This window comes from Ochotona curzoniae, unplaced genomic scaffold (assembly GCF_017591425.1).
Source record: "Ochotona curzoniae isolate NIBS_2020 unplaced genomic scaffold, NIBS_Ocur_1.0 contig_1274, whole genome shotgun sequence".
In the NCBI taxonomy this organism is placed as follows: domain Eukaryota; kingdom Metazoa; phylum Chordata; class Mammalia; order Lagomorpha; family Ochotonidae; genus Ochotona; species Ochotona curzoniae.
This window is the reverse complement of record NW_024465023.1, coordinates 29,834,496-29,858,590: the sequence shown is the minus strand read 5'-3', so window position 1 is coordinate 29,858,590 and position 24,095 is coordinate 29,834,496. Positions and strand designations below refer to the sequence as shown.

The 24,095-nt window shown below is 43.0% G+C and overlaps 2 protein-coding genes across 2 annotated transcripts; both read left to right on the top strand.

Moving 5' to 3' along the window:
* The first annotated feature begins 3,564 nt into the window (after positions 1-3,564).
* Positions 3,565-17,876, top strand: NONO (non-POU domain containing octamer binding). Its single transcript, XM_041000513.1, has 12 exons — positions 3,565-3,659; positions 4,331-4,379; positions 9,225-9,396; positions 10,277-10,470; positions 12,137-12,438; positions 13,033-13,128; positions 13,555-13,751; positions 14,081-14,165; positions 14,497-14,599; positions 15,150-15,189; positions 15,729-15,838; positions 16,867-17,876. Exons 3-12 carry the CDS (start codon positions 9,234-9,236, stop codon positions 16,999-17,001), a joined length of 1,425 nt encoding a protein of 474 aa, XP_040856447.1. The 5' UTR covers positions 3,565-3,659; positions 4,331-4,379; positions 9,225-9,233; the 3' UTR covers positions 17,002-17,876.
* Positions 17,877-17,974: 98 nt separating this feature from the next.
* ITGB1BP2 (integrin subunit beta 1 binding protein 2) lies at positions 17,975-22,086 on the top strand. The gene is made up of 11 exons (XM_041000525.1): positions 17,975-18,563; positions 18,768-18,817; positions 18,898-18,954; positions 19,049-19,194; positions 19,763-19,857; positions 19,954-20,012; positions 20,146-20,216; positions 20,656-20,755; positions 21,002-21,115; positions 21,292-21,354; positions 21,670-22,086. The coding sequence occupies exons 1-11, from the start codon at positions 18,500-18,502 to the stop codon at positions 21,904-21,906; spliced, it is 1,056 nt and encodes a 351-aa protein (XP_040856459.1). The 5' UTR covers positions 17,975-18,499; the 3' UTR covers positions 21,907-22,086.
* Positions 22,087-24,095: the final 2,009 nt, after the last annotated feature.

Below are 24,095 nucleotides of genomic sequence, written 5' to 3'. Positions count from 1 at the left end.
AGGGAGAGGAAAAGACAGGGAGATCTTCCACTAGTTCACTCCCAATTTGGCTGTATCCTCCACAGTTCATCCAGGCAGAAGCCAAGAGCTTCTTCTGTGTCTCCTATGCGGGGACAGGGTCCCAAGGACTTAGGCCATCTTCCACTGCTTTTCCAGGCCATAAGCAGGGAACTGGATTGGAAGGGAGGCAGCTGGGACACAAACCTAATGCCCAAATGGCATGTTGGCATTGCAGGCAGAAGTTGTACCTTCTATGCCATGCCACAACCACAACCTAACCCCCAAAATGCAAACTGGTTTGCATATTTATTTTATTTATTTTTATTGGAACGGCAGATCTACAAAGAGAAGAAGATACAGAGAGAAGGTTCATTCCCCAAATGGCCATAATGGCCAGAGCTAAGCTCATCCGAAGCCAGAAGCCAGGAGCTTCTTCCAGGTCTCCCATGTAGGTATAGGTTCCAAGCCTATGGTCCGTCCTCCATGGCTTTCCCAAGCAACAGGCAGGGAGCTGGATTTGAAATGGAGCAGCTGGGACATGAATTGTCACCCATATGGGATCCCAGCACTTAGAGCTGAACCAATTGAGCCATCACACCCAGCCCTAAAATCTAAATACTTAAAAAAAAAAGATTTATTTATTTAAAGATTTATTTATTTTTATTGGAGTCAGATTTTTATGGAAAGAAGGAGATAGAAAAATCTTCCATCTGTTGGCTCACTCCCTAAAGTGATGCAATGGCTGGAGCTGAGCCAATCCGAACCCAGGAACCAGGAATTTCTTCCTGGTCTCCCAAGTGGGTACAGGGTCCCAAGGATTTGGGCTGTCCTGACTGCTTTCCCAGGTCACAGGCAGGGAGCTGGATGGGAAGTTGGGCTGCCGGGATTAGAAACAGTACCCATATGGGATCCTGGCACATGTAAGGTAAGGACTTTAGCCACTAAGCTACTGTGCCGGGCCCTAAGATATAAACTCTTAAGCACAGGACATTCCCTTAATCATTTGGCCTGTGTTTGTACCTGTAGTTGTAGTTTGATTTTTTTTTTTTGCTCTTGACTCTCTACCTCTTTTCAGCCATACAAAATAGCTGAAATAGACTGTATCCTAGGCACTCTGCTTAATCACTTTTTGTTACAATACTTGTCTTAAGTCATTGCTGCCTCATCAGGAATATACTTAGAAAATAGAATTCCGGGCCCAGTGGCATGGCCTAGCGGCTAAGGTCCTCACCTTGAACGTGCCAGGATCACATGTGGGCGCCAGTTCTAATCCTGACAGCTCCACTTCCCATCCAGCTCCCTGCTTGTGGCCTGGGAAAGCAGTCAAGGACAGCCCAATGCTTTGGGACCCTGCACCCGCGTGGGAGACCCTGAAGGAAGTTCCTGGCTCTTGGCTTCGGATCGGTGCAGCTCCGGCCGTTGTGCTCACTTGGGGAGTGAACGATCAGATGGAAGATCTTCCTCTCTATCTCTCCTGCTCTCTGTATATCTGACTTTGTAATGAAAATAAATAAATCTTAAAAAAAAAGAAAAGAAAACAGAATTCCAAGAGATTGGTGATATTTGCTACCTCTGGATGTGGTGACCAGAAGGATAAATTGTTCTCTCTATATACTGTTGGGGATTGTCCTCCCCCTGCCTTTGTCATGCACAAGAATTAGTTTTCATTTTTCATAATAAGGTTGTTATTTTTGCTTAAAAAGTTTAGAACTATTGTTGTAGATATTATCAGACTTTTACTATCTAGCCATATTAGATTATTTAAATTTAAGCTAATTAAAATGAAAAATTAAAAATTCAGTTTTTCTGTTGCATTAGTCATATTAGGCACAAATGAATAGCTAGTGGTTAGTATAGTGAATAAAGACAGAACATTGGGGCCCGGCATGGTGGCGCAGTGGTTAAGGTCCTCGCCTTGCACGCCCGGGATCCCATATGGGCGCTGGTTCTAATCCCGGCAGCCCCGCTTCCCTTCCAGCTCCCTGCCTGTGGCCTGGGAAAGCAGTCGAGGACGGCCCAAAGCTTTGGGACCCTGCACCCGCGTGTGGGAGACCCTGAAGAGGCTCCTGGCTTTGGATTGGCATAGCATCAACCGTTGCGCTCACTTGGGGAGTGAATCATCGGACGGAAGATCTTCCTCTCTGTCTCTCCTCCTTGCTGTATATCTGCCTTTCCAATGAAAAAAATAATAAAAATAAATCTTTAAAAAAAAAAGACAGAACATTGTCTATTAATGTAAAAATTCTTTTTTAAAAAATCTGTTTTTGTTCAACAGGCAAATTTACAGAGATCTTTCCTCTGCTGGTTCACTTCCTTAAATGGTCATAATGGCGCATGTGAAGCTCGGAACAGGTCTCTTCTGGGTCTCCCACCTGGGTGCACGGTCCCGTGGAGTTGCACCATTCTCCACTGTTTTCCAGGCCATAAGCATGGTGCTGGAGCAGGAAGTCGAGCAGGTTGGACAGGAACCAGCATCAATATGGGATGCCAGCATTTGGAGAGAGGATTAACCTCTGAGTTACTACACTGGCCCCAGAAAGTTCTACCGGAAGGGGAAGTCTAGATAATTGTGTCCTCAAGGGAGGTAGTACGACTTAGAGTACCATACAACTCTGAGTGTGAATTAGTTCAGCAGTGGGAGTTAAGTTCCAGCACCTATCAACTGAACCTTGTAATTAATCCTTGGTTAGAGACAGGAGTTAGGTATTACTTAAACAGTGAAGGAGATTACCTGATAGGCCTCCAATGGAATCAATCTGGAGGCCTACAAGATATCCATGGCAATGATGCCACCTGTTGAATCGTTCTGTAAATCATAGGAACAATTGTGGAGTTTGGACTAGGTTCCCTGGTTACCATGGAAATGAGTGTGTTGCTTACAGGTGTGTAATCAGACAGAAATTCAGGTGTCATCCAGAAATGGCTATTTCCAGAGATGGCTATTTCAGTTTTACCTTCAGAGCAATCGTAGCAGCAAGAGAAGCAACTGGAAACTTGATTAAGTAGGAGATGTCGGGGTGTAAATCCTAACAAGGAAGTGTGAAAAAAAAAAAGAAACATGGCGGGGGTATTTTTTTTTTTTCAGAAGGAAAAGGTTAGACGTGATTCAATTGAATATAGTGTCATTGTTACTCTCGCTTTTTGCACAGGCGCAACGAGGCATTGTCAGCGGCACGCCTACGCGCCTATTTTCTCCTCTTTCCCCCTTTCTTTGCACTTTGCTTTCTCTTTTTCTCCTCTCCTTTCTTCCTCCCACCCCTTAGTCTTCCGTCCTTTCTCAGGTAGTCGTCTGAGTCTCTCCTTCCGACCCTCCCTTTCCCCCTCCCCCGCCCCCGTCCTTTTCCGACTCACGCGCAGGGCCGTTCAGGCGTGCGCAGTAGATACAAAGACTCGCTCTTTGTCCCCATCTGTCGTTCACACGAATCAAGTCTTTGGCATTCGGCAGCCAATAAAATCTAAGAAATGGCGGAAAAACGATTCCGCCTCTGGAGATAAACCTTGAACGGCAGTTTACACAACCAATGAGAAACGCCGCTTCATCCCCCTTGGGAGGCACCGAGCTCCGTCGGCTCGTTTCCGGCGGTCGCGCGCTCTTTTCTCGGGACGGTACAGGCCGTGCAGCGTCTCCGTTACTCCGAGGAAAGAACAGTCGGTGGAGGGTGAGTTTGGGGAGCAGTTCGTTCTTGCTCGGGGGAGGAGGGGATCTGGGGGAAGCGTTGGTGGAGCAAAAGGGTAGAGCGAGGGTGCGTTTGGTGGCAGGATGGCGCTTCGAAGGCCGTTGGAGGCCTGGGCCGCGCAGCCCCAAGGCCTGTTTTCGCCCACCCGCGGGGACCCAGCGCGCCCAACTTGCTCCGGGTCTCGAACCGTCTGCCAGTTTCCCTCCTCCCCTTGGTTTCTTGGTGGGATTTGGCTCCGAAATGGAGCGATCTTTTAAGTGCTCTGCCTCCGGGCCGCCACGGGCCGGAGGGTGTGGGGTCTATTATGCAAAGAGCCCTGAAGTCGTGGTTGGAGGAGGAGGAGGAGGCGCTTTGTCGGGCGCTCCCCCTCTCCGCCTCGCGCAGCCATTAATTCTGAATGGACCGCTGGGGGCCCCTCAAGCAGTGTTTCTTCGTGCAAACTCTTTAGGCAGAAAGTTTCAGCGCCAATCTACATCCCTGCGTGCTCGTAGTCGGAATCCTACGTGCCCTCTTTATCTAGTCTTAGGGGCGAGCGCGTTTTACAGCCTCACTTTTTTACATTGCGACTACAAATGTATGGCTTGTCTTTGGTGTGCTTTCCACTTTGTGAAGCTCTTCGCGTAAGCTGACATCTCTCTTTGTGTTTTTAACAGAGAAGTCCAGCTTAGGACTGGGAGGCATTTGGCTGTCCTCAAAGTTGAGGTAGGTGTCGAGGTTCGGTTGTCAGGTAAAAATGCAGGGCATTCAGTCGAATTATAATTTCACACAGACAATACTTTTTAAAATACATACACGATGCATGATTTTACAGTGATATTTTGTATTGGTAATTCAGATTTAGCTGGGATATGTATTTGCGAAACCGAGTAACACTGGGGGGGGGGGACACTGTGCAGGTTTTTCCTGTCTTCCCCAGGATTCTAAGAAATTTTTCCGCTAAAGAAAGAACCTCACAATGTATGTTGAATTTACAGCTTGTTGGCGGCCATCTAGATACGGTAAATTTGTGTTGGACTTCCCTTTCAGAATGCATGACGTAGTGTTTGGTCTTCTACGTAAACATCGCTGCGATAGCATCATGCCCCCAAACTGTTTTTCTCTAAACCTGCCATACAAATTTTGCCTTAAAAGTTTTTAGTCACGGTTGGTCTTTGGGACAGAAATCCATACTGTTGATTTTGGCGGGGGGGGGGGGTTGTTTTGTTTTCTCTTTCAGAGGCTAAATAGTTACAGGATAGTGAATTAATTTCACAGAAGACATTTTTGCACATTTCCAAATTATATTGATCATCATAAGTAGGTAATAGATATTGCTTGAATTCTTGGCAGGCCTCCTTCTAGGTGCATGAATGCCTACTTAGGAAAGGATAGATGGAAAGGAAAGATTAGAAAGGCTAGTGTTGTGAGGGTGTTTACTAAGACACAAAGGCAGCTTGATTATTTGAAAAATACACTCCTGAAGAGTGTAATTGACGAAATTTCCTAAACTGGAGCTTCCTGTATATGGAAACTGGTTGTCTTCAGGCACAAGTGGTGTAGTTCTGTTCCTTTGAGAGCTGCCTTCCATGTGGGTTATCTCACCTGGCTTAAGATAACCAACCGGTCCTGTCTGGCTATTATTCCATTATACAGGTTAGAAAACTGAGGCTCAGAAGTTAGGTGAGTAGCTAGTGAAGTTTAAACTGAAGTCATGATGTATTTAGTGTAGTGATGAAGAGTTTGGTAGACGTGAATTACTGCTCCCCTACCTCATCAATTGTGTCATCTTGAATAGGTAAATTCTTTTTTTAGGCATAAGTTCCCTTATCCAGCAATATAAATAGTTTGAAAATGTTAAGACATGCAGGCTTAGCATAGTTACTTTTAATGATGATTATCTGGTATCACTAACTACAAGGCTGTACTTTTGAACACCAAAAGATAATGTCCCTTACAATAATACTAAGTGTTTTAGAACGTACCAGTTTGTACCCAGTGTTTAATCCTCTAGAAGATGGATTATTTTTACTAGGGAGTGTTGTGTTTAAAAAAGGGTTTTGAATGGAATTCTATAATGATCTTTATTAATATTGAATATATATGGTGCATTCTTGAGTTAAAGATGCTGAGTCTGGAGCTACTGACTTTTAAATAAAAGGCTGGAAAGGGGAAATTGATGACTTGGATTCTAAGCTGGGGTAAAAGCTGATAGGAGAAAAGGCTGTGAAGCTAACTCTTCGATTGGAGCCAGGAGAAGGGGGAAGTTGTTTAATACCTTAGCCCATCCGCCACTGTTTCTGAGCTGGACTCTGAACTTTATATGTCATAAGTTCTTTTATAAAAATGAGAAGTATCCAATTCGATAACTATACCTGTTTATGGTATTTAAAATTGACCTTTTTGCTGTACTATGTGGCAGGAGCTATAAAGATTGATACTATTTTTAAGATTTTGTCCTAATGAAATAAAAGCAGGAAGACTTGCTGTAGCATTATAGGAAAAAGGCTAAAAACAGTCTAAATGTTCTATAATGGGGAGTAGTTTAGTAGGTTAGTATTCATCCAGATGATTTTATATAATCATATTGGCACTGCAGAAATGAGGAAAGGCTGAACATAACAGTGGTGCTTTATTTTCAGTTACTGAAATGTATGTCTTAAAAGATAAATAAGGAAAAATTGAAATTGTAGATACCTTAACATTTAGCTTTGAACATGGATTATGATGGTGAAAAATTAGAATCAACCCAAGTGTTTCAACATATGCACTTTGTTGGCAGCTCAACTTTGTAACCTTTAATGGCATGGAAACTTTATGATAATGTAAAGAAAAATGATTGCAAATAATTTTTTGCGATCCATTTCCAATAAATGCAAATGATTAGGAAGGTGTTAAGAGTGATTGATGTGTAAAAGACATCACTGAATGTTGAATGACTTGGTAATGTGAGAGATTGTCAATAACCTGCAGTCAGGACTGTATTTTGCCTATTATGTGTTCCTTGTCTATATTCACACTTAAAATCAAACCTTTGCCTCTTAAGAGAATCAAGCTTATTTTTCATGTTTGCTTTTTTTTGTTATCATTAAGTCCATTTGGGCATATTTCAGTAGCTACAGTATTTTAATCTTGGCATTTAATGAGTTTTAATAATAAATAATACCTAAGGTTATCTTTTTTATAAAGATAGATTTGATCAAAAATAAGTTTCAAAAGTAGCTTCCGTCCACTTTGTTTACTCCAAATGGCTGCAGTGGGAGTGGCTGGAGTGGACCAAAGTCAGGCTTCTGGAACACCCATGTGAGTCTCACATAAGTGGCAGCGACCATCATCTGCTGCTTTTCCCGGTTGTCTTAGCAGGGAACAGAATCCAAAGCATACCTGCTGGGACTTGTACCTGTGCTTTGATACAGGATGCTTAAGCAGTTGTTGCCTAACCTGCTGTGCCACAAAGCTAGCCCCTAGGCACTGTTACAAAGTAATTCTAGGATACTGAATTTGATAATTTTACATTGATGTGTGAAAGTGCATATGTACATATGTGCATATAACAGCATTTGCAGAAAGATCTTTCTGCATATTTTAGGCAAATTCTGCCAAAAGGGTCTCTAGTGTTTTTGGGGAAAGATTCAGTAATCTTTTTGCCCATTTAATTCATGTACTGAAAAAATTTCATTGGATGGGGAAGGTAGCTTTCATTTTGTTAACTAGATAATTACATGGTTTTCATTTAAAATGATCAGCTTTTAATTGTCAACTTTTGAATTTAGTCTGGAATGTGCCAGGAAGTTTTGTTAAACTTAATGTTGATTTTTAAATGACAGAATAGAACATTTTATGGTTGTATATTCATCTTTTTGTGTTTGTTTTATTGATAGTCATTTATCTTGTAATTGCTCTTTATAACCATTCACTGAGTGCTTAATGTGTGCCAGGAGTGAACTGCTGTTTTCACATATTTCTAAATCCATAGCTACTATGATTTTTAAAATTTTTTTAAGATTTATTTTTATTGGAAAGTCAGATTTATAGAGAAAGAAATATTTGCCATCTGCTGGTTCACTCCTCAAGAGGCTGCAATGGCTGGAGCTGAACCAATCCAAAGCCAGGAGCCAGGAGCCAGGAGCTTCATCCAGTCTCCCATGAGGTTGCAGGTCCCAAGGCTTTGGGCCATTCTCTATTGCTTTCCCAGGCCACAAGCAGGGAGCTGGATGGGAAATTGAGCAGCTGGGAGATGACCCAGCGCCCATGTGGGATCCTGGCACTTGCAAGGCAAGGACTTGAGCCACTAGGCTACCATGCCAGGTCCTGTGATACTTTTTAACCCTTTTCTATAGCTAAAGACGGGGGGGGGGGGGGTACAAGATTAATTTAAGTAATGCAGAGATAGTGTTAGGACCTTGATTTGTTAAAAAAAAAAGTATGTCTAAAAAAATGTCTAACCATGTATAGCCCATACTTTCCCACTATTCACTCTATCTGCTGTGGACTAGCACTGCTGCCTGCCAATGAAAAGGACTTGTCATGTGTAGTATTGAATTGGAAGGTTCCTTAAGCACTTGTTTAATTTCTGTATGTGATGTTAACTACTGGTACCTGGTTTTTAGAATTTTGTAAAAAGATTTTTAAAGATTTCTGTATTTTTACAAAGAGGGAGGGGAAACCGATCCATTGGTCACTCTACATGGCCATTGAAACCAGGAGCTTCTTCCAGGTCTCCCATCTGGATTCAGGGGCTCAAGTATTTGGACCATCTTTTGCTGCTTTCACCAGGTGTATTAGCAGGGAGCTGGATCTGAAGTTAAGCAGCAGGTGCTTGGGTGTCAGTGCTGTAGGCAGTGGCTTTACCCATTACACCAGAGTGACAGCTATATCAAGGTCAAGGGCCTGGCATGGTAGCCTAGCGGCTAAAGTCCTCGCCTTGCACATGCTGGGATGCCATATGGGCACCGCTTCCTATCCAGCTCCCTGCTTGTGACCTGGGAAGGCAGTTGAGGACAGCCCAAAGTCCTGGGACCCCGCACCTGCATGGGAGACCTGGAAGAAACTCCTGGCTCCTGGCTTTGGAACAGCTCAGCTCTGGCCTTTGGGGCTACTGGGGAGTGAATCAACGGATGGAAGATCTTCTCTCTATATCTGCCTTTCCAGTAAAAATAAATAAACCTTTTTTTTAAGTGATTGCATTTTTAAAAAAGATTTATTAATTCATTGGAAAGTCAGCTATACAGAGAGGAGGAGAGACAGAGAGGAAGATCTTCCATCCGATGATTCACTCCCCAAGTGAGCGCAATGGCTGATGCTATGCCGATCCGAAGCCAGGATCCAGGAACTTCTTCTGGTATCCCACATGGGTGCAGGGTCCCCAGGCTTTGGGTTGTCCTCGACTGCTTTCCCAGGCCACAAGCAGGGAGTTGGATGGGATGTGGAGCTGTCGGGATTAGAACCGGCGCCCATATGGGATCCCGGTGCTTTCAAGGCAAGGACTTTAGCCACTAGGCCACGCCGCCGGGCCCTGATTAATTGCATTTTTAACACTGAATGTATTTGACAGTCTTATTTTTCTTTTAGGGTAGAAAAATGCAGAGCAATAAAACCTTTAACTTGGAGAAGCAAAACCATGCTCCAAGAAAGCATCATCAGCATCACCACCAGCAGCACCATCAGCAGCAGCAGCAACAGCAGCAGCAGCAGCAACAGCAAGCACCAATACCCGCTAATGGGCAACAAGCCAGCAGCCAGAGTGAGCAGATGCTAGGTGATGGGGTAGAAAATAGGTTTCATCTTGGGAATGCTTTCTTGGCTTTTAGATTAGTCTCTTGTGATTATAAAGTAATATGCCTTTATGGCATACTTTTGTTCCTTTCCTCAGTTACTTATGATGGAAAAAAGGTGATATCCTGAAACCAAAGAACCTATGACACAGGTTGCTGTGCTATGTTGGCATATCCTATGTATGTCTGCATGCTTCACTTCAGGTTGATTTGTAGTGACTGACAGGTTGTAGAACAAAGTCTTCAAGGCTTATTGGAGAAGTATAGTATTGAATAGTTTTTATTCAACCTGGGTCAGCCTATTTTTAATTAGAGCAAAAAGGTCTTTAAATGTATGTTCCCATTCATTCATTAATTTTGAGTACCAATTATATATGTCTCTTAACTAAAGGACAAATCTCAACTGTCTTTCTAGCATTTTCTACTAGTGCTATTTCCTAACTTATTTTTGCTTTGTTGCCCTGAGACCGAAAGAAAGGGAACACATTAGGACTATGAAGATTGGTGAGAGGTTAGGGAAATGGAATGATGTTTTTAAATTTAAAATCTGATCCCTTGTGGCATAGGTCTCCTTGGATTGCTTAGATTTTTTTCTTTGGCCACTGCTAGCTCCTGTGTTGCCTCTCTTGGGCTAACTCCAAACTTGGCTTTTTGCCAAGTTGTCAGCTCTCTGCATATTGCTTTCACATTCTTGGGAGCAATTTACTGATTAAGTGATTAGTGGATAGGTTGCATCGGAAAGAAATGGTGTTTGCCTTCTGTGTAGCAGTTAAGCTGCTTCCTAATCTAGCAGCAGTTCTGGTTCTTTAAGGATGGGCTCTTAACCTAAGTGGCTGTGTCTTCTTTTAGATGAAGGCTTGACCATTGACCTGAAGAATTTTAGGAAACCAGGAGAGAAGACCTTCACCCAGCGTAGCCGTCTCTTTGTGGGAAATCTTCCTCCGGACATCACTGAGGAGGAAATGAGGAAACTATTTGAGAAATATGGGAAGGCAGGAGAGGTCTTCATTCATAAGGATAAAGGCTTTGGCTTTATCCGCTTGGTGAGCAACTGTGGGCCTTGGAACATGTGCTATAAAAGGTGGGGAGGACGGGCATGATGGACATAGAGAAATAAGTAGTGGAAATAATTCTACTAGGTTTATGTAATTTCCAGAACCTTTACACACAGTCTTAAATCTGAGGGTATACTTCTATTTGTATCGTTAAAAAAAAATTTAGAGATTTATTTGAGAGGTAGAAAGGTCTTTCGTTTGTATGTTCACCCCACCCAAATTCCCCCAACAGCCTATCTTGGGCCACCATCTACTTCCTCCCCACTCAAGAAGGTGGATTTGGAAGCAGACGCCAGATTTGTGGGCATCATAACTGGTGGCCTGCCCCATAAAATGCTTAATTGTGTTAATGGCCATAAAATTTACCATAAATTTGTTGGGATTTAGAAAAAGTGAATGGAAAGCATTTTTAGTATCACTGCATAAAGGTAAAACAAAGGTGGTCAGAACTAGTGTTCATTCTGACTTATTTGTTTGGACTGTATTAAATATAGGCAAGTCATTTTCTTTAGGGATCTTAGGTGCTGATTCACTTCCTGAATGGCTGCAACAGCCGGCTTTGCAGGCTGGTCCAAAGCCAGGAGCGTCTTCCGAGTCTTCCACTAGGCTGCAGTGGCACAAGCACTGGCTATCCTCCATTGCTTTTCCCAGGTCATTAGCAGGGAGATAGGTCAGAGTTGGCATAACTGGGCCTTGAATTGGCACCCATAAGGGATGCTGGCCCCAGGAGATTCCTCTTTAGGAATGTGAAGGGAGTTCTATTAAGGTATGTGCATTTGAAGAGGCCTCTTGGAGGGTTGCATCTTGGAATGTTTGAATTCAAGTCCTGGCTCCTCTCCCAGTTCCAGCTTCTTCTTAATGTATATCTTGATAGGCACATTGATGGCCAAGAAGTTGGATCTTTGCAACCCACATGGGAGAATCCAGTTGAATTCTTGGTGCCTATAGGCATTTAGGGAGTGAATCTGAAGGTGGTCTTTGCTCCTCAAGAAAATAAGAAACCTCTCAAAGGACAAACGTATAGCTGGCGAGAATTAAATACTCTAGGTGTGAATTGCAAGGGTAGTTTTTCTATTTATATTTGAAAGACAAACTTACAGAGAGATTCCCTTTGCTGGTTCACTCCCCAATGCGGCTGCAAAAACCTGGGCTGGGGATTTGGGGGGGCGGTCCTTCAGGTCTCCCACACAAGTGGCTGGGAGCACTTAGATTGTCATCTGCTGGCTTCCTAGGCACATTAGCAGAGAGCTAGCTGAGTTGAAAGTGAAGTAGCCAGGACTCAAACCAATACCCATGTGGCATGCTAGGTTGCAGGCAGTGGCTTAAGATGCTGTACCACAACACTGGCTCTGTAAGGATAGGTTTTAGGGTAGTTATATTCTGGGTGATTTGTTGCCACATGAGACAGTAACCTATGAAATTGGTGATCATATTATTGCTGTTAACTTATAAAACAGAATATATCCCATTGATTGCAGGGCCAGATCATTAGTACAACTCCGTTTTTGCAGTTGTATCTATATTTCCATGTATGCTTATGCCGAAGGGTTTTGGGGGGAACGTTTTATGACTGAGCTCTAAATACTTTACACTGTTGATGGATGCTCAGGTGACTTGTCAAACTGAGTCATTCTAATTTTTCTCTGCTTCCTAGGAAACAAGAACCCTAGCGGAGATTGCCAAAGTGGAGCTGGACAATATGCCGTTACGTGGAAAGCAGTTGCGTGTGCGCTTTGCCTGCCATAGTGCATCCCTTACCGTCCGAAACCTTCCTCAATATGTCTCTAATGAGCTGCTGGAAGAAGCCTTTTCTGTTTTTGGCCAGGTGGAAAGGGCTGTAGTCATTGTGGATGACCGAGGAAGGCCCTCAGGAAAAGGCATTGTTGAGTTCTCAGGGAAGCCAGCTGCTCGGAAAGCTCTGGACAGATGCAGTGAAGGCTCCTTCCTGCTAACCACGTAAGTTGGGATGGTTTTCATTCCTTCTGTGGTCTGGAAAATTAACCTCTGTGTTCCTGTATTCATACAGATTTAATAATAATTTAGGTTTCTTTTAGGTTTTCTAAAAAAATTTTTTAGGGTTTTCAGGATCTTAAAGTAATGGAAATGATATGAGGATTAAGGAAAATAGCTTTCTTGTATTTCAGTAAAATGTCTTTCTACTTTGGCTTTTTAAATTTTTATTTTTAATATTTGTGTAGTTGAGGGATGCATGCCCATGTGGGCCTCTGATTAAAGTGGAGAGGGTTGAGGTGTTTGGTACTTTAGAACTCAGAAGAGTTGTTTTATGCATGTAATATCTCTTACTGTTTATCCCATCATTTCCCAGAGTTCTGTAAATAGTTAGGCTGTACTTAACTGCTGTACCTACCAACTTTGAATATCTTTTTGAGACTCTTCAGAGGTAGGAAGATCCCAACTGCTTCATAATGCCGTTGGAAGGATATGGTTAGTTGTGCAATCCTGAACCCTAATTCATTATGCTAGTGGCAGATACAGAGAGCTTGCTTGGCAGGATTTGATGTCACCAACACTACAACTCCCCTCTCCCAGATTTCCTCGGCCTGTGACTGTGGAACCCATGGACCAGTTGGATGATGAAGAGGGACTTCCAGAGAAGCTGGTTATTAAGAATCAGCAATTTCACAAGTATGTAGTCTTGATAAGAATTCTTATTGAGTGTTTCTTTAAAAAATGTACTTAAAAGGTAGTGCAATGTCTGTAATTCACCGATTATCACTCCCCAAATGGTCACAACAGCCATGAGTTTGCTTGGCTGAAGTCAGGAGTTCAATCTGGGTCTCCCACATCATCTGCTACCTTCCTGTGTAGATTAGCAGGAAGCAGAGGAGCTGGAACTCTAGCTGGCAGCAGTGATATTGCTGCTGTGCTCACAAGTGGTAGCCTAAGCAGCTGTGCTACACTGGCTGTGGAAGCTTGTAAAGGGATTGATATTAAGAGATGGGCATTTGTTACATATGTCCACTAGCAGCCATTACCATGGACCTCAGAAGGAATATGATGTTTAATTGGGAGAATTTTGGCCAAAGTTAGTAATATAAGTTTTATATTTAGGGAGCGAGAGCAGCCACCCAGATTTGCACAGCCTGGCTCCTTTGAGTATGAGTATGCCATGCGCTGGAAAGCGCTTATTGAGATGGAGAAGCAGCAGCAAGACCAAGTTGACCGCAATATCAAGGAGGCGCGTGAGAAGCTGGAGATGGAGATGGAAGCTGCTCGCCATGAGCACCAGGTCATGCTGATGAGGCAGGGTGAGTATAGTTCTGTAAGTCTTAAAGCTAGAAAGAGAAAATGACCTTTTTAAGGAGTTTTCTTTGTGTCTGTCAGAAAAAGACATAAATCCCTGCTTTTATTTTTTTGAACTATTTTGTTGATCTTGGTAGGCACTGGGCTTGGAAGTGTGGCAGAAAATACTATATTCTGTCTAGAAGGAAATGATCGGCTTGACTCCATTTTTGGGATCTGGATACCTTGGATGGCCAATTAGGGATTATATCTTCTTTGCTTTCTGAATCTTTGTTTATGGAAACTTAGTGCGCCTCTGCATGAATGAGTAATACTCCAAAAACTGTTTTCCTAGATTTGATGAGGCGCCAAGAAGAACTCCGGAGAATGGAAGAGTTGCACAACCAAGAAGTACAAAAACGGAAGCAACTGGAGCTCAGGTAAGTCCTTTTCTCTACAGCTAGAAAAGGTAACGTCTCCTTGTTTCCAGCTATCATGTTGTTTGTAAATATGCCAACAAACATTTCCTGGCCACTTCTCAGGGTCTCAGGTTGGATGGGAGATGTTACAGTTGTCTGTGTTCCTAGGAATTACCTGGGGCTGCAATGAAGAAAAAGAGAAGCTGAGTGCTGCTCTTTTGAGGCTCTTGAGGGTTTATTTAGTTTCCCAGGAGCTACAGTGGTTTTTTAGTAGATTGATCATGACTCATTACCCTATTAAGTCTTCACAACTTCTGGAATGCTTTTGTCTGAAATATTCTGGTAACTATAGGCAGGAAGAGGAGCGCAGACGCCGTGAAGAAGAGATGCGACGGCAGCAGGAAGAAATGATGCGGCGACAGCAGGAAGGATTCAAGGGAACCTTCCCTGATGCGGTATATCTCATGTACCCATGATGTCCCGAGCCAGTCGTGATAAGACAAACCCACCATGAATTGTCTGCTTAGGACACCAGGTTATGACCCATTTTTCTATGCTGTGAAACTCCTTTTAGCAAAAATTCATAGGAAGGTGAGGTAAGGTTTGAAAGGGAGTTTTTGCCTCATGGGCAAATCAGGATAAAAAGCTGGGACTGCTGCCCACTGTCTTGCCCAGTGACTTGCAGGATGAGACGTGTTAAGTTCTGCAGCAGCCCTGTCTAGTCCTCTGCTGTCCTTGCAGTTTCATCAGTTAGAGCTTTAAATCTCTTTCTCTTATCTCTTCTGATTGCTAATAATAGATAATAGACAAAGTCATAGTAGCTTTATGACTTTGAATTCAATTTACAATTAGCAAGGAACCACTGTAGTGTTCTTCACCTTGGCTTCAGTGCTTTTATGATGCGTATGCTTCCCCTAGTGCGTAGTCCCTAAATGGATTAAGGTCAGATGAATGCCTTCTTGTCTTGAGTTTTGTTTTGTTTGTTTGTTTGTTTTTATTTTTCAGAGAGAGCAGGAGATACGGATGGGCCAGATGGCCATGGGAGGTAAGGACAGCACAAGTTTCACTCTGGTTTTCTTTTTTTGTCTTGCTTCTGGTGAACTATGTGGATTTTATACCATGTCCAAATTTAAGAGGCTGGCATTTCCAGGACCTTGAGAGAGACAGGAGAGAGAGAAAGAGTGTGTGTATGTGGGTGTGGGTGTGTGTGTGTGTAGGGTGTGGGAGCAGTGACAGTTCACAGGTCTTGTTGAATTGTTCCCTTTCGTATAGAATGAAATCATCTTGGATAGGTCTTCCACTTGCCAGTGGGTACATTTGCTCCCAATTCCAGCTTTCTGTTAACACATCATGGTAGGGAGCAAGTGAAGGTTCAAGTAGTTGGGGTCTGTCCACCATTGTGGGAGACCTAGATTGAGTTTTTGGCTATTGGATGTGGCCTGGCCATTTCTGGCTGTTACAGGCCTTTGGAAAATGAACCAGCAGATGGCACCTTTCTCTGTTTTCTGCCTCTCAGATGAATGTATTTTTTAAAAAGAGCCTTAGTAATCTCTACCCTGTGTACTAATCACACTACTCTGCTAGGTGCTATGGGAATAAATAACAGAGGTGCCATGCCACCTGCTCCTGTGCCAGCTGGAACCCCAGCACCTCCAGGACCTGCCGCTATGATGCCAGATGGAACCTTGGGATTGGTAATAAATTGCAGGGTTTTTCGTACAGTAAATAGTGGGAAGAGGAAGGGTTTGCTTTCACAAATATTGTGTCTTTTTCTTTTTCTTTTTTTTTTTAAAGATTGATTTGTTTATTGCAAAGTCAGCTATACAGAGAGGAGGAGAGACAGTGAGGAAGATCTTCCATCCAATGATTCACTCCCCAAGTGAGAGCAACGGCCGATACTATGCTGATCTGAAGCCAGGATCCAGGAACTTCTTCTGGGTATCCCACACGGGTGTAGGGTCCCCAGGCTTTGGGCCGTCCTCGACTGCTTTCCCAGGCCACAAGCAGGGAGCTGGATGGGAAGTGGAGTTACCGGGATTAGAACTGGCGCCCATATGGGATCCCGGGTGCGTTCAAGGCAAGGACTTTAGCTGCTAGACCATGCTGCTGGGCCCATATTGTGCCTTCTTAATCTTGCTATAGATAAGTAAGCAGTCCTTAGGACTACTGATATTCATGAAATGTAGCTATGTTTTTTATTTTGTAAATCTCAACCAAACTCACTGACTGGCTGCTACACTGGGTTGTTTCTTGGCAGGAACTCAGTGAGGGCTTTGTATTATTGCATAAAGTAGATTTGTATCTAAAGAATGAGTGTGTTAATACAGTCCTGAGATTGCTTTGGTTCTGTTATCAAAACTGGGTAGTTCCAAAACTGGATAGGTCTATGTTGCAGAAGACTGTCAGTCTGCCATTGTCTGAATACCTAGCTTGGGGGAAAGGTTGTGGCAAGAATTTATGCAGCACTGGGATTTTAATATGTGACTGCTTAGTAGATGGGAACTTAGAATTTAAAAGTTAGGATAAGTGGGTGGGTTACTAATTCAGGTATCCTCCTTTTTGGGCTATCTGCTAGGGTTCTAAAAAGATTGGATCATCCAACCTCTTAGCATCATGAGGCTTAAGTATTTGAATAGAAATGGCCTCCAGTAGAGGGTCAGGCTACAAAGGATTGGGAAGTTAGATCATGATTCATTTAACATTTCTTTCCTTTTCTCCTAAGACCCCACCAACGACTGAACGCTTTGGCCAAGCTGCTACAATGGAAGGAATTGGAGCAATTGGTGGAACCCCTCCTGCATTCAACCGTGCAGCTCCTGGAGCTGAATTTGCTCCAAACAAACGTCGCCGATACTAATAAAGTTGCAGTGTCTAGTTTCCCAAAACCCTTTAAAAAAATGACCCTTTTTGGACTAGCCAGAATTCTACCCTGGAAAAGTGTTGGGGATTCCTCTCAATAGTTAGGACTTTCCCACCTGTACTACTTGAGGGAGTATACTGGAGGCAGAGGGCAAGGGAGGGGTTGGTATCTAACTGGTTTGCTTCATCAGTTTTGTGTGGTGCATTCCTGAAGTCTCAAATGTAACTGCTGAGGGTCTGGGGAACTGTGACAAAATGGATCCAGTTAGAACCCCATTAATCTTGATCATTCCGGTTTTTGTCCATTCTGTTTTATTTGCTTTCTCATCCCTACATCACTTCCTCCCCTACAAGCTCCAGAGACACTGCCACACACACCACAAAAACAAAACATCCCCCAATGACCTTAGCCCCATTGCTTCATTCCCAGGTGAGAATTCAGGCAAATGTCCACAGAGGTCTCAGCTTATACATGGTTCTGTTCTATCCCAATATATTACCCCATCATGTCCTAAGGTTAAGACATTTTCTCTTAGAGATTTTCATTTTAGTATATCTTTAAACAGTTTTGTGTTAACTTGCCTCCATCTTTTTCTTGGGTAAGAGCAACTCAAGAATGGCGCTTTTGTGTCTTTTGATGTTACTATTCACAGCTTTTCGTGATAGGCTTAGTACAATCTTGGGAACAGGGTTGCTGTATGCTGAAGGTCTGACAGTAGCTCTTAGCATTGCCTATCTTAGGTAGTACGCTGTGCATTTTCTATTGATGTGTCCACAGTTGATTTGTCCCTGATACATTAAATTTGGAGTTTTTCTGAGAAATGGAGCAGTAATGCAGCATCAACTTATTAAAACACATTTTAAGCCTTTTAATTTTTTTGTGCTATTTTTGAAGGGGAAGGGTGGGGAGGGGTGTTCTGTTTTTGGAAATGAGCAGTAGGCTCTGTAAGAGTTGATCCGTTATGACCTTGTGGTTATTAGCCATCTAGGCAAACCTGGAGAAGATTTGGGATTAGATACACACTATGGTTTATGTATTAGGCAAGAAAGTACTGTTTCACTACATCGAAATGACAGGAAAGCTCTTGAAAAGAAGAAATTGGACTGGAGGGATTGGCATGCCTTCATTGAGCCATGGGAGGGGTCCCAATTGGTATTTGTTTCTGGACAGCTGCTTATATGTCAGAGGCTTGGAATTGGCAACAGCTAAAACAGTCTCCGCAGTGGTTTGCTGACCTCACCCAAGTTCCACAGCCCTACTCTGCCTGATCCTTTTTTCTTGAGCTTGAGAGCTAAAATGCTCCTAAGCTCTTTTCTATTGGCTGGGAAGACCAATTGAAGTTCCCTTTCCCATGTTAGGAGGTATACGCCTCCCGAGTTAAAGATAGAAACAGCTGGCCTTTCCAGGCAGCTAAAAGCCTTCAGACTAAGAGGAGTTCCCCATTCAGCTGCCAGACTCCTTGAAATACCCTTTCAGTAGTTCTACCAACGCCTCCATGTCTCGTCTCTGCCATAACAAAGGCTGTGGGCAACACTTTGACCCCAGTGCCAACCTTCCTGGTGAGTAAATAATCCTAACCTGGCCAGGGGTTCTGGGTGAGATTTAAGGGGTGGTCAGCTGTGGGGCATTATAAAAGGAGCAAGGAGGAAAAAAATCATGTAATTAGTATGACCTTTATATTGTACTGAAAAAAGCCATAAGCAAACCTGGGGAGTATTAGGTTGGTAGTGACGTTCTCTTAACCTTTATACTGATACCCACAGATTCCTGTTGCCATCACCCTGGGGTCCCAATCTTCCATGATGCACTTAAGGTGAGGAGTAGGTGAGGGAAACAGCATTGTTCCAAAGGAAATTACCCAGGATTCTGCTGAACTGGATTTCTTATTATTAGGGTTGGTCATGCTGCCAAAAACGAACTGTAGATTTCTCTGAATTCTTAAACATCAAGGTAAATTGTTCGCTTCCATGTATTCTGCCCCCTACCTGCTTCCCCGCCCCCAAGAGGATTCTCTTTCTAACCCTTATCTCCTTATCTGCACTAGGGCTGTACTATGGGACCACACTGTGCTGAGAAGCTTCCTGAGGCCTCTCAACCTGAGGGCCCTGCTACAAGCAGTTCACTTCAGGAACAAAAACCTCTGAATGCAATTCCAAAGTCAGCAGAGACCTTGCGCCGTGAGAGGCCCAAGTAAAGAGGAAGCCCCTGGGTTTTCTTACGTTCATGCAGCTTCCTGGGGTGACTAGATCATTAGGAATTGGAAACTGGGGACAAGAGACAGGAGATGGGTCAGGCATTAAGGGCTTGAATGATCTATATTATACTCTTGAGTTAGGATGATGAGGTACATAACTTGAATTACAAGAGAGGGGTGCTCACCAATACTTAAGTCTATTATACAAAACGGGTTGCTGAGAATGAGGATTATTTTTCCTGATAGAAAAGAACTGCAGTATCAAAAGGAAGTAATAGTGACAGGAGACTACAAAGAATAGTTTTACGAGAATAATGTGAGCAACAGAATTAGGCCAATTAGATGAAGAAGACATAATAAAAGTAGTGCAGAGAAATGTTAGATGGGGCAAGAGTTGCCCTAGGGATTTCCTTAGGGTTCAGGCACTTGGCATGTGTAACAGTGTAGTTGCTACACAGCTTCTCCAACCATGCCACATCACTAGACTTGACTGCATTACAAGTGAGTGTTGGAACTGGAAGCCATGGTTAATGGGTCAGTAAATCCTTTACTGGTAATTTCTAGGTCAGAGTTACCTCTGAAGCTGCTGCCACTAAACATTTCCCACACTCTGGAAATGGCATTGGAACAAAAGGAACTAGACCAGGAACCTGGGGCAGGTAGGTGTGTCCTTAGTAGGACAGACCTCAGGCTAGAATTCAGTGGAATTGGGAAAGAGGGATGGCTAGCTTCCTGACTGTGTTTCACTTGCCCAGGACTTGACAGTAATCTGATCCGGACTGGTTCCAGCTGCCAGAACCCAGGATGTGATGCTGTGAGTGAATGTTTTAATTGAAGCATGTGAATGAGATGCTGTGTCTAGGGAAGAGTGGGTGTGTAAGTAGGAAGCCAAATGGGATGTACCTTACAAAGAATTGATTCTTTTCCTGACTCTCCTTTATCCTTAGGTTTACCAAGGCCCAGAGAGTGATGCTACTCCATGTACTTACCACCCAGGAGCACCTCGATTTCATGAGGGGTGAGAGAGAAAGTTGGGTGGGCTGTGTGATAGATTTCTGCAAATGTTGATCATAAGGGTGGGAATTTGGGTCTGGCACGGTAGACTAACAGCTAAAGTCCTCACCTTGCATGCTCCCACATCCTCACATTGATCCCATATGGATGCTGGCTCCCATCCAGCTCCCTGCTTGTAGCCTGGGAAAGCAGTCAAGGATGGCCCAAAGCCTTGGGACCCTGCATCCACCTGGGAAACCTGCAAGAGGCTCTGGGCTCCTGGCTCTTCAGATTGGCTCAGCTCCGGTCATTGTGTCTGCTTGGGAAGTGAATCATTGGAGGGAAGATCTTCCTGTTTCTCATCCTCTCTGTATATCTGCTTTTGAAATAAAAATAAATCTAAAAAAAAGAAATCTTTTAAAAATGAGGGAAAGGGAATTTAGTTGAATTATCTTCTATCTTAGGATGAAGTCTTGGAGCTGTTGTGGTATCCAGACCCTGGATTTTGGGGCATTCCTGGCACAGCCAGGGTGCAGAGTTGGTAGACATGATTGGGGGAAGCAGGTAAGACCAAATTTTGCTGAGCTATTGCTATTTCTCAAAAGAAACTCTTTCCTGTACCTCATGGCCAACGTCCCAGGTTTCTCTTTAATATGGACCAAAGAAATTATGCTTCCTATTCTTCAACATCCAGAGGCTCTGTAATATGAAGTAGGATTAATCTCTCTGACATTTTATGTCTTCTCTACACACGTAAGAACTGCCCTTGAGTTACGAGTTCCTTATCCACATTTTATATCCTTTCTTTAGCTGCCAGCATCTTGCCGCCATGATTGGCACCAGACAGAATCCTTAATTGTGGTGACTATATATGGCCAGATTCCACTTCCTGCATTCAACTGGGTGAAAGCCAGTCAAACTGAGGTGAGAAATGTTCTTGAACTGGATGGAGTTGCTGTGTGTAGTTTACCTCATAGGTTCCTTCGTTTGCTGAAAAGAGTGATTAGCTCAGGGTTAACTGCCTAGTCTGTAGATCTTATCTCTGGTTCTATCATAATTACTTGTTTTTAGTTACTACCCATATAATTCTTTTCTTGTAGCTTCATATCAACATTGTTTTTGATGGCAACCGGGTGTTTCAAACACAGATGAAACTCTGGGGGGTAAGTGAAGAGCAGGGGTCAGAGGAGGGGGAGGCAAAGAGTGAAGAGTTCAGATTTGAATTAAATGGAGGGTATCTTGAGGGAAAGAGTTGTAGTGGGAAAAGTAGAGATTTTCTCTTATTTGCTTTCATGTTCTCTCTGTCCCACCCCCACACTCCTCCTGTTTTCTCATTCCTCTTGGCCCTCTCCTCCTTATATTGTCTTTTTTCCACCTTTAAAAAATCTTTCTCTTTTATCACCGCTCCATCTTGACCCCACTCCCTTTGATTTCTTCATTCTATCTTCTGTGTTATTCTATCTCTCCCTCTTCTTCAGGTCATAAACGTGGAGCAGAGCTCTGTCTCTTTGATGCCAACTCGGGTTGAAATCTCCCTGGTCAAGGCTGACCCAGGATCCTGGGCCCAGCTGGAGCACCCTGATGCACTAGCTGAGAAGGCTAGGTCAGGGGCTGTGTTAGAGATGGATGAGGAAGAATCTGAGGATTCAGATGATGATCTGAGCTGGACAGAGGAGGAGGAGGAGGAAGAAGAGGAGGAAGCAATGAGGGAATAGTGACACGACACAACTGACTGTCTAGATGGGACCTAAATGACTGTTAGAATCTCAGAGAGGAGGGTATGCCTGGTCATGTGTTACTGAGCAATAGGAGGCTAAAGGAGGGGAGAACAAAATTGTTCAAACTATGCTGGGTTTTTTTTTTCCCTTAAATAAATCTTGTATTCTACAGTTTCACATAGTGTCATTCTCTCACCTCATTAAGATCCTGTTCATTCTCCCAACTACTGTATACACTTTACGCATACGTGAAAGCAAGCACCATACCCAGTCTATTCTTCACTACCACCAGGTATTTACTGAGTACTGTATCCAGTCTTGTGTTAGGGGATTTAGATATATCTGAGAAACACAAGATTGACTTGTTCTTAGGAAAATGGCAGTCTGGCTGACAAATCAAGACTAATCTACATGAAATAATAAGCATTATCAGGTAGCCTGAGTACTAACTGCTACAATGGTTTATATGAGCTGAAAGAATGAGATAAAGAATGGAGAGCTTGATGTAGGCCATGATAAAAAAGGTCAACACTCTGTGGAAGAAGTGCATTGTTTTTGCACCTTCATTAAGATACAGTTCACATACACATATTTCACCAATTTGAAGGGTTAAATGTATGTCATTTTTGGTATACTCAATTATGCAATTACAATCAATTTTGGGACACCGTTACCGCTCCACAAAGCTTGTATCCACTGACAGTTATCTTCAGTTTCTTTCCAAATACACAGCCCTAAGCAACCACTAATTTACCTTATGCTTATGACTCTGTCTACTCTGGACATTACACATAAATGTAATCATAGAATAAGTGGTCTCTCATGTCTGGCTTCTCTCTCTTACCATAATCTTATTAAGGTTCATACATATTGTAGCATATATCAGCACTTCATTTCTTCTTATGGAGAAATGTATTCCATTATGTTGAGGGACATTTGGGTTATTACTATTTCTTTTGCCTATTATGGCATCATTTTGATACAAATATTTGTGTCCAACTTTTTTGTGATTATGTTTTAGGTCCTCTTGGGTCTGTGTCTAGGAGTGTAAATTTTGGGTGAAATAACTATCTGTAATCCCAGGAACTGTCAGATGATTTCAAAATAGGCTGCACATGCACCTGTAAGAGGATTCCAATTTCTTTGTATCCTCATTAGTACTTGTAATCTCTTTTGACCATCTTAGTAGATGTGCAATTGTAACTCAATGTGAATTTGATTTGTATTTCCCCAGTGGTAAGTGGTTGAGCATCTTACTGTGTGATTATTGGCTGTTTGTGTGATATTCTTTGCCTATGCGTTAATTCAGATATTTGTCTTTATTGTTGAGTTGCAAATGTTCTTTATGTGTTCTGGAGACATGTCTCTTGTCAGATATGGATTGAAATATCTACTCAATTTGTGTAGGTCATTTTTCTGCTTCTTTTATGGTGTCCATAAAAAAATTGGCTTTGACAAAATCCAATGTATCTTTTCTTTGGTTGCTTGTGTTTTTGATATCATAGCCAAAAGACTGTTAACGGTCATGAAGATTTGCCATGGTTTTCTTCTGAAAGATTTATTTATTTTTATTGGAAAGTCAGATTTATGGACAGACAGAGAGAAAGATCTTCCATCCACTGGTTCACTCCTCAAGTGAACTAAGTGGTCAGAGCTGAGCAAATCCAAAGCCAGGAGCCAGGAGCTTCTTCTGGTCTCCCATGTGAGTTTAGGGTCCAAAGGTTTTAGGCTGTCCTTGACTGTTTTCCTAGGCCACAGGCAGGGAGCTGGGTGGAAAGTGGAGTAGCCAGGATAGTGGAAAGTGGAGTAGCTGGCACCCACATGGAATCCCAGCACATGCAAGGCGAGGACTTTAGCCACAAGGCTACCATGCCTGTCCCTAAAGATTTTTCTTTCTCAGAGTTTAAACACACAACTACATTGAGACAGGGAGACATCTTCCTTTTGCTAGTTCACTCCCCAAATGGTGCAATGGCCAGAGCTGCCCTGATTCAAAGCTGGAAACAATTTGCTTCTTTCTGTGTCTCTGACTGATCTTCCACTGATTTCCCAGGCCTTAACAGGGAGCTGGATCAGAAGCTGGGACTTGAGAAAGTACCCAGATAGGATGCCAGCACTACAGGTGGAGGCTTAGCCTATCTATGCCATGGTACAGGACCCTAAATTGATTTAATTTTTAACTGCAG